Raw genomic sequence first — 10545 nt, 5'->3', positions numbered from 1 at the left:
TAATAAAAATAAAATGCTTGAAATACAACTTAATTCATATATATATATAGCTTATTTAAAATATAAATATTAACACATTTGTAAAAATATAATATAACCTTAATGTTAATACTTTTAAGCGAAATAAATATCACGCGCATGTAAAAGTGCAGAGATGAATATTTCTGATGCACAATTTATGAATGTAGCACGATTATATGAACCAAGTATCGATTTTTCATCTGGAGTTGAAAAGTGGACGTATTACCCTCAGAATCTATATAGGTTACATCCACTTTGTCAGGAAGCAGTAGTGCGCGGCAGCATTTTGCGGTTACAAGTTTTGGGCCGGCATGTATCTCTCAGGTTTCTCTCTATATAATTAATAAATTACTATTCGATAAATTAATAAATTACTATTTCGACCTTTTTAGTTCCACGTAAGTGAAGGCTCTCAACCATCGGAGGTCGATTTCGTTATAGGATCCCCAAAATCTATCGACGTCGTAGGTAAAAACGAATTTTGCAAAAATGAACCCATGTCTACCGTTAATAAGGCAGATTCCTCTCCTTTTTGTGTTTCTAAATATTTCTCAAGATGGTAGTGGTATCGAATTGTAGATTCTACTTTTTGTATAGAGTCGCGTCAAACGAAGGTTGTGTGTGGACGGAATAAAGATGAAATATTGAGTGTCCGTTTGAGGTTAGACAAAGGGTATTGCAGTCATTTTCGCACTTGTGCGTTTTTAATTGTAAAAGAAAAACATAAAAGATTAATAGATTTTCGTGCATGCAACGTGATCACGAGCTGCCATCATGAGTAAAATGTATTCGACGGCAAACCTGTCCGATAAGGAATTAAAGGAACAGGGGAACCGTCTTTTCGATCTGCACAAATACGAAGACGCAGCCAGTTGCTACACAAAGGCGATCGTAAGTATAACGATATTTCTGATGCACGCTCAATGTCGCACGATCACATGAATCATGACTTTGAATTGTGTCGCGCACCTTTGTGCGCCTACTCGCTCTCGCTACAGTTGTATTGCAGCAAAATATTTTTTGTTTTGAATCACGAATCACGCAGCGTGCCAGCGATAACGAGCAGGAGCCACGACGGTGCCTCTAGCGCCTGGCATTCAAACTAGAATTTGGCGAAAGCGAGGGCGATTTAAGGGGATTCTAAAAAGTGAATCTGTTTTATCAATTTTTTCAAACAAATATTTTTCTAACTGCCTTTACAGATTAAAAAACCCTTCTCCATAATTAAAATATATACAATAATGTAGTCCAAACCGATCAACTTAATGCCAAAAACGAAAAAAAGGTAGAAAATTACAATTTTGTTACTTTTAATGTCGACTCGTAATAATATTTGCTTTATATACGAGTTTTATACTTCGTACGTATAAAACAATTATATATTGGTTTGGATTAGAAATTATATGAACAACTAATGTTGAGTACTTAGAATTAAGTTTAGATACTTAATACGAAAGATTATAGTTAGTGAGTTAATTTTTTTTACGTATGTGTAAGTGCGATATTCATGTAGTAGTATATAAAGATACATTGATGTGTCGCATTTTATCGATAAAACAGCGATCTCGGAGTTCGGGCTTCACTTTAGGATCCCCTTAAATTCGATCATTTAAACTAAAGATGAAAAAAAATCAATTTTTTTTACTTTAAATCAAAAGGACCAAGTAATTTTTCTTAATATCGTATAAAACGCTTTATACACACACACATACACACGCGCGCGCGCGCGCGTTATTTACTATTATTTAATATATAATATTTAATATTATTTAATATCTTTTATTTTTATAATTTTAAATAACGAGTCTTTATATTGTTATGATACTTAATGGATTGTTAATGACTGTATTCAGTAGAGAAAGTAGTTTTGCAACTGTTATAAAATTCTTTAATATTAATTGGTCGTGACTTTAGCGCATCACTAAATCTAAATGTAAACCGGTCATGTTAAAAAATTTTACACAATTGCAAAACTGCTAATGCAGATATCTTTTCGAAATTGTATAAGTATTGTATTATATATCTAATGGCCAACGTCACTTTAAACTATATTCAGTTTGGTCGCTCAAGCACTTTAAATACTTATGAAGCTTGTTCTTTTTTTGCTGAACTTTTGACATGGTTTATTTTTCTTTTTTTCTCCTCAGAAAAAAAAACAGAGAAAAGAGATATATACATACCATGGAAGAAGTTTGTTTTCAGCTAAAAAGAATGGGCTTATTATCATTCTGTTTCTATTGTTCATTATAGATGTAAAACAAAGATAGAAATGCTAAAAACGCTAAAACCAAACGTAACTTTAGCCATAGTAGCTGTACTATATTTTGATTGTTTACGCTATTTACAGCTATCTGTAAACAGAAATCTTTTTGATAAATGCACAAATTCATGAATTCTATCAAATGTCAAATATCTAAGGAAAATACATATTCAAGTAAAAAAATTTATTTTTACTGAATTTTTAATTTAAATCCAATTTTTTACAAGGTAATTTTTACCTCTAGTTTGAGTACAAAAATAGGATAAAAACTAGAGATAAGAAGGTTATTTTACAAATTATTTATAAGTTACTTTTTATCATAGAAATTGAGTATAATAACTATAAGGATACTTTATTTTTTATATTATATATGTTATCATTCACTCTAATTTTGTATTACTTTTGTACAGAATTTTTATATCAAACACATGTAAGTAACCTAAAAAGTAACTTATAAAATAACTTTTCTGAATCATGGTCTAATTCCACCATGCTCTAAACGAAACAATATCATACATATAAATGAAAAAAGAATGATTTTATTTCTGTGGGAACAATCCTCTTTTTATTTATTATTAATATTTTTCTGATTACGTAGAAATTGCAAAAATCATGCAAAAATATTATTAAGCACCAAGAGTTAATCTGCTTTGACCAAATATAGCTTATCTTCCCTTATTTGTATTAATATTTTTTTTTTTACTTTATTTGAGATGAAGAATCCAGGCCAGGCATTATATTACACAAATCGAGCATTGTGTCACTTGAAACTGAAACGATGGGAATCTGTATGCAAGGATTGCAGATGGGCGTTGGATATAGATCCTTGTTTGATGAAGGGTCATTTCTTCCTAGGACTCGCCCTATTAGAATTGGAGCTTTTTGATGAAGCTGTCAAATATCTGCAAAGAGGTAAATACAACAAGACAAATTATATTCCCTTTTTTTCAATTGTAAAGTAGATTTATAATACAGGATTATACTTATTTCAAATAACATAGCTGTAGACTTGGCGAAAGAACAGAAACTGAACTATGGTGATGATATCACCATTGTATTGCGCCAAGCCAAGAAACGTCGATTCCAAGTAAGGGAGGAACAAAGAATTTCCCAAGATATCGAATTGCAAACTTATCTGAATCAGCTGATCATAGATGATGCAAAGCGTAATTTGACAACTCTGCAAGAACAAGAAACGTCAAAGGATTCTAATGTTGAAACAAACTCAGCAGAATTCGCTAGAAGAAAAGAAGAGATCGAGGAGAAGAGAGATACCTGTATATCGAGACTTAATGATCTCTTCGCCAAAATAGATGAGAGAAGGAGGGTTCGTATCTCTGTTTTTAGAACAATTTTTTGCTTTCATATTCCACGGTTTTATTATTATATCTTATTAATACAATCTTGGTTATTAAATATAGAGCATCTCTATAAATGGACACAAATACATATATAAAAAAATAAATAATTTAATAAAAATAAAAAAATTACAAACAATTTTATTGAGAATAAAAATTTTATTTATATGTATAAAATTGTGATTAAATTTATAGCATTAATAAAATATTCTAATATTTTAAAAAGGTGATAATAAGAGCCAAAGGAAAATTAATAAAATATTTATAATGATAAATACGGTTCTGAATGATAAATCTAATATAAAAAAAGGAAACCAAAATTGTCAATTAAGAGCCAACGCTGTTAACGATACGCAAAGAAATCTTTATTAATATTTAACAAACGTGCGACCAACGTTTTCGATCCTTATCAATGTAAATACAAAAATACAAGCTATTACTAATACATAAATATAACAAATGCGAATTCCCTATAGTTACATGTAAACGGCGCATGATATCTTGCATAATGATTATCTAATTATTGCAGAAGCCAGAGTTGTGAACAGAAAAAAGTCCATAATTAAGGTGTATTATAACAGTGGTCAATTGTTAGATAAATCAATGTATAAACGCCAGTCATTATACAATTAATGCCTTCAACCGATGTATTGTCAGTAGGATACTATCTTATGTTAATCTAAAAATAAAAATGATACGGAGAGATTTTAATGCTACTGTGTCAAATGAAAATTATATTAAAGCGAAATAAAATTTCGTGACTGTGTCAGTTGAGTCATTGCTCTAACTCTCAACCGACACAGTCACAAAATTTTAACGTACATATGCATGTTTGTTAAATATTAATAAAGATTTCTTTTGCATACCATTAACAGCGTTAGCTCTTAATTGGCAATTTTGGTTTCCTTTTTTTTTTAATAAAATATTCTAATATTTTATTAATTTTTCTTTGACTTTTATTACCTTTTTTGAAAAAATACAATAAATTGAAAATGCTTTATACTTATGACCAAGGCTATAAAATTCTGATGCAATATGTATTAGCACAATAATGCAATTCTGTAATATTAATTCTATTATAGTATATTTGTGATAAAAAAAAATCAGGAAAAGTTAGAGAAATAAGAAATTTATTACTTAAGATAAAATTAAATTACTGTAATACTAATTCTAAACTTTATTTCTTTAAAAATTATTAAATAAATTTTTTTTAGTTATTTAAGAAAGCATTGTAAATATTTTTTATAATTTTTCGATTTTACAAAGAGCAAAAAGCGTTTTTCGTAAAAACGTAAAGAGTTAACATAAACGTAAAAGTCATTAGCATGGATTAGTTAATCCTTAATATACATCTTTGGGTTATTCATGTCCTGCTACAATATTATATACAATACAACAATTATGTATATGTTACAATATTGCCACAATATGATAATTCATTATATTGGGTGTGTGAATATGACTTCGCCCTTTCTAATAGGTTCGCTAGTGTCACTGCTTACGCGTGTACATTAAAATGTCAATACTTGTATTCGATAGTACTTTGTGTCAGCTGTCAAACGCAGTGTGTGACATACGATTGAAGCGTAAACAACAAGTATTTTTATCGCATTGAAAATGTCGGGTTTTATTCCAAATAAACATTATTTGCGGAAAGTTTTATTGCACAAGGAAAAGTGCAGCGGAAACTTATCATTTGCTTGTGGATATTTACGGTGAGCATGCTCCATCAAATACAACTTGCAAAAAATGGTTTCGACGGTTTAAAAACGATGATTTTGAAGAACATGGAAAACCACCTAAAAAATTTGAAGACGCTGAATTGGAAGAATCATTGGCTGAAGATTGTTGTCAAACACAATCAGAATTGGCAGCAACATTAAATGTCGATCGATCAACTGTTGCAAAACGTTTGCGAGCAATAGGAATGGTTCAAAAAGCTAGTAACTGGGTTCCACATGAATTAAAAGACAGAGACATCGAACGTCGAAAAACCATTTGTGAAATGCTGCGAAATGCTGCTTCAAAGACAAGAAAGAAAAGGTTTTTTGCATCGAATAATTACTGGAGATGAAAAATGGATATATTATGAGAATCCAAAACGCAAAAAAGCCTGGGTGAAGTCAGGTGAAGCCGGCCCATTACAGCCAAAGAAAAATATTCATTGTACCAAGGTTATGCTCTGTATTTGGTGGGATCAGAAAGGTGTTATGCACTATGAGTTGCTGAAACCGTCTGATACTATCACTGGCGATGTTTACCGACAACAACTAATGTTTGAAGGTAGCTATAGAAGAAAAACGACCAGAATGGGTGAATAGGCATAGCAAATTAATTTTTCAACATGACAACGCCAGACCGCATACTGCAAAAGTCGTGAAAACATATTTAAATGGACAGGACTGGGAAGTGCTACCCCACCCGCTATATTCGCCAGACATAGCTCCTTCAGATTACTACTTATTCCGGACGATGCAGTCAGATCTTACAGGAGAGCGATTTACTTCTTACGAAAGCATCAAAATTTGGCTTGATAATTGGATTGCCTCAAAAGACCAGGACTTCTTCATGCAAGGAATCCGTAAATTGCCTGAAAGATGGGCGAAGGTTATAGCTGCAGATGGAGCATACTTTGAATAAATAATTATTTCATTTTCTAAACAAGCAAATATATTTTATTTTCACAAAAAAAGGCGGAGTCATATTCACACACCCAATAAATATACAACTTTATAAATACTTTCTAAAGATGTCAAAATATACGTAAAAATTGCTTAATAATTTTTACACACTTGTAAAAGTGATGAGAATTAATCCAGGATATATACGAAAGATTGTATATAGTAAGGAGGGCAAAAACTAAGGTGTGTACTAAGGATTAAAAATAGAAACTGTAATAAACAAAAATGAATAACAGAAAGGCTAAGAGCCAAATTTGTCGTATATTTAAATTCTTAAAAACACATACGTTTTGACCTATTTATCAGGTCATACATCAGGTCATACTCAGTGTATACATCGATTAATGCAAATTTAATAAAAATCATAAAACGATTAAATACAATTTCTGCAAATTATAGTTACGCAAAGTAGACCTATTTCTTCGTATCTATTTTCAGTCGCAACAATGCAATAATGCTTTCAGTCTTGTCATCTTCGTAGTTACATTCTTCTATTACATCAGTTGCAATTTGTCTGTAATGATAATAAAATTAATTGAACATGTAGAGTCATTCTGTAAAATTGTGCAAACACACATTCTCAATGTGAAGGTTTAGCCAGAATAATTCAGTGATTGAAACAATACGTCAAATTAATTTAACAGAGGCAAATGTGATAAGAGTTAAGAAAATTAAAAACAGTTCCGTTAGAAATTACTGTTTTCAATTTTCTTAACTCTAATCGCATTTGCCTCTATTAAATTAATTTGATGTATTGTTTCAATCACTGGATTATTCTGGCTAAATCTTCACATTGAGAATGTGTGCTTGCACAATTTTACGGAATGATTCTACATGTTCAACTAATTTTATTATTATTACGGACAAATTGCGACCGATATAATAGAAGACTGCAACTACGAAGATGACAAGACTGAAAGCATTGCATTGTTGCGACTGAAAATAGATACGAAGAAATAAATCCACTACTTTGCGTAACTATAATTTACAGAAATTGTATTTAATCGTTTTATGATTTTTATTAAATTTATCGACATGTACACTGAAGATAACCTTTTTTTTTATGACAGAAAGGAAATGCCTAACGCATACCCCGGAGCTCGGAGAAGAGCCTGAGGTTATGTGGGGTTTGCACTCACTATATATATATATATAAAACCCCTTCGGGTGTCTGTTCCTGATCGGAGGTCTCCAAAAACGCGTACAGTATACTTTCGGAGACCCCCGAGACCCGTTGACCTCGCGTCGGCTCTATCTCGTCGGGAACTTTGCGGTTCCTGGCTGACAACAATCACCCGACGAGGGGAGTAGGGGACATCCACTCACTTCGTTCCGTCCCGTTGATGTTAGGAGGCTGAGTTGGGACCACCGGCCCACTGCCCCAACCTCCTTCTGCCGTGTCAGCATGCATTATGCCAGGCGGAACTTCACTCCTTCAGGAGTCCGCTAGCTTTTTGCTGGCGGACTGTTCCTTCCCACACTGAGGATGACCTGACAAATAGATATATGTTTTTAACAATTTAAATATAAAAATTTGACTCTTAGTCCTTCTGTTATTTATTTTTGTTTATTATTATTGAGTCATTATAAGTTTATCTTTATTTAGAAACTATAATGTCTTGATTTTTAAAAACCAAGATATTTATTAGTGATACGTTTCGCAAATCACTCACAGCAATTGTAAAAAAAATTATACAAAATATTTACAATGTTTCAGTAATCATGCATTTAAAAAGATTTATTGCGAGAAATGCTTCAAAATTATATACCATTAAGATAAAAAATTGCTAATCAAAATGGTAATTAGAACGTAATATTTTAATGAGAAAATTTATTATTAATAAGAGCAATTAATATGCAAAACAGATTCGATGAAATGAATTAAATAATTTAAAAATCAAGAAACTCAAGATTATATCTGACAAGAATTCAAGAAGAAATGCAGAAACAGATAAAAAGAATTAATACCTCTCTTAAAAGTGTAAGATTGAAGTTTTTTTATGTTAAAAATGCTTTAAAAAATATGATAAAAGTTTAATTTTATTTTGTCATTTTCCATTATAATTTTTTATTGTATTTTTCATTTATAATTAATTATATTTCTTCTTTGTTTTTATTCAATGTTCTTTTCAGGCTTTAGTCAGAGAAAATTTTTTTCTATTTTGCTAACAAATCCTATATTAATACAAATAAATTTTTTTGTAGAAAAGAGAAGTGCCAGATTACTTGTGCGGCAGAATCAGCTTCGAAATCCTGCAGGAACCAGTAATTACGCCTAGTGGAATTACATACGAACGGAAGGACATCGAGGAACATCTCCAACGAATTGGCCACTTCGATCCGGTCACGCGAGTACGTTTGACACAAGATCAGCTAATTCCAAACTTGGCGATGAAAGAAGTAGTTGATACCTTCCTGCAGGATAATGAATGGGCCTTGCATTACTAATGCCGATATAGCTTACTGCCATAGATTTAAGTTAAGGTGGTGGCGATTTTTAACGACAGAAGAAAAAAATACATGTTTTGATTGAAGAGATTTAGAAGTGAATACATCTAAAAGAAAAATCTCAAGAGAAAATGTAAAATAGACTGTACATGTAAAGAATTAAGTATCTTGTTACCGTAAAATATTTTTACACGCCATATGAGACGTGGAAGCTATTGTTATCAAAGTAGCTATTGTAAGTATATTAATAAATAGTTAACGATGATAAGGATCATGTAAACACATACAGGTTATATATATATAATTCTATAAGTGCTACATATATACAATTATTATTATTAATTACATATATAGAATTTATTAATTTATCTATCGATCAATAATCTCTGATTTACAAAGACAAAATTTTCGTAATGGTTGCGTACAATAAAAACGTGAAATCGAAATTTTAAGGAGTTAAACGAAAGCTCAAGAGTTGAGTAAAAGTTCCAATACATAGTGGCTCAAAGAAAATATAGAATAGTAAGCGCTATGTAGCATCTGTAATTCTCTGTTTTACCATAAATAATAAATTATTTATTTTATCACCAAAATCTCACGTTTTTACCATAATATTGCATGCTAGAGGAAAGTAATTTCAATTATTTTACGATAATTTCTCAAATATCTAGTGAAGAAAGATCTGAATCCATTCAAGGTATTTATTTTAACATTCAACTGACAACAATATATTGATATGTGTGTGTTGTGTGTGTGTGTGTGTGTGTGTGTGCGAGCGTGTGTGTGTGTGCGTGTGTGTATGTACAGTTATGTATACGCAATATTATTGTATATATATATATCGCAATCGTCGCAATTATATGTAATAATAATTACTACCGTCCGCCGTCGGTGTATTGTTGTTATTGCGCAAGCTACATCGACAATATATGATTAACAAAAGTGCAATAGATAGATCACTCTTTGTAGCTCCAGTTATAGCAGCCACGACGACAATAAACTGCTGCAACATTTTCTCCTCTTAATATTTTTTTTTAGATCTACTCTTTTATTTCTACCAATGATTAATTTTAATTTTGATTTAATTTACTCTTTATCTTCTTTTAATTTTTACAACTGGAAGATGAAAAGTAATTTAAATCAAAAGGTTAAAATTAATCTATATTGGTAAAATGGATGTTAATGAAATTAAATTTGAGATTGTCGACTGTATTTTAAAAATTAAAACATTAGAATTTACAGATGTCGGATGAAAAATAATGGAAGATAACCAATCAAAAAATACAGTAGCATTCACTAAAAGATAAAAAAATAATCTTTAATTCATAAATAATACCAACATTTCTAAGAATACATTATAAAACACATTTTTCTATTTCTAACCAAGTCTTTTTCTTTTAGGGAAGATCGAGCGAGTATAAGATAAAATGTGCATTGTAACAAATGATATGATATTAAGATATGATTTATCTTTCATCATTAATTAATCAATGACGATTTCGTCATTGCTTAATTGAGGACTACTGTTATTATTATTTAATTAGTCGCTTAACAATTGCTAATGCAGTTATCTGTTGCTTATCTTTACTAATATACTCGAAGAAATGAAATTCTATTTATTGTCCGCGTTAACATTTGTACGTTTTAGGCGAATACTCCACAACTGAGTAGTCATTAACTTTATAACTCTTTGCACTAAAATATTTTAATGTAAAAAGTTTTAATGTAAATCTTATAAAATTTTGTTAATCACATTAATGCATGTATAAGTGTATTC

At 30.6% G+C, this 10545-nt stretch overlaps 1 protein-coding gene across 1 annotated transcript; it reads left to right on the top strand.

The window, feature by feature from the left end:
• Positions 1–595: 595 nt before the first annotated feature.
• LOC108748535 (E3 ubiquitin-protein ligase CHIP) lies at positions 596–9082 on the top strand. Its single transcript, XM_018486757.1, has 4 exons — positions 596–912; positions 2995–3193; positions 3283–3608; positions 8526–9082. The coding sequence occupies exons 1-4, from the start codon at positions 796–798 to the stop codon at positions 8766–8768; spliced, it is 885 nt and encodes a 294-aa protein (XP_018342259.1). The 5' UTR covers positions 596–795; the 3' UTR covers positions 8769–9082.
• The last annotated feature ends 1463 nt before the right edge of the window (positions 9083–10545 follow it).

Source organism: Trachymyrmex septentrionalis, unplaced genomic scaffold (assembly GCF_001594115.1).
Source record: "Trachymyrmex septentrionalis isolate Tsep2-gDNA-1 unplaced genomic scaffold, Tsep1.0 scaffold23, whole genome shotgun sequence".
Taxonomy (NCBI): Eukaryota; Metazoa; Arthropoda; class Insecta; order Hymenoptera; family Formicidae; genus Trachymyrmex; species Trachymyrmex septentrionalis.
Note: the sequence above shows the minus strand (reverse complement) of the source record. Positions and strands in the feature narration are given on the sequence as shown.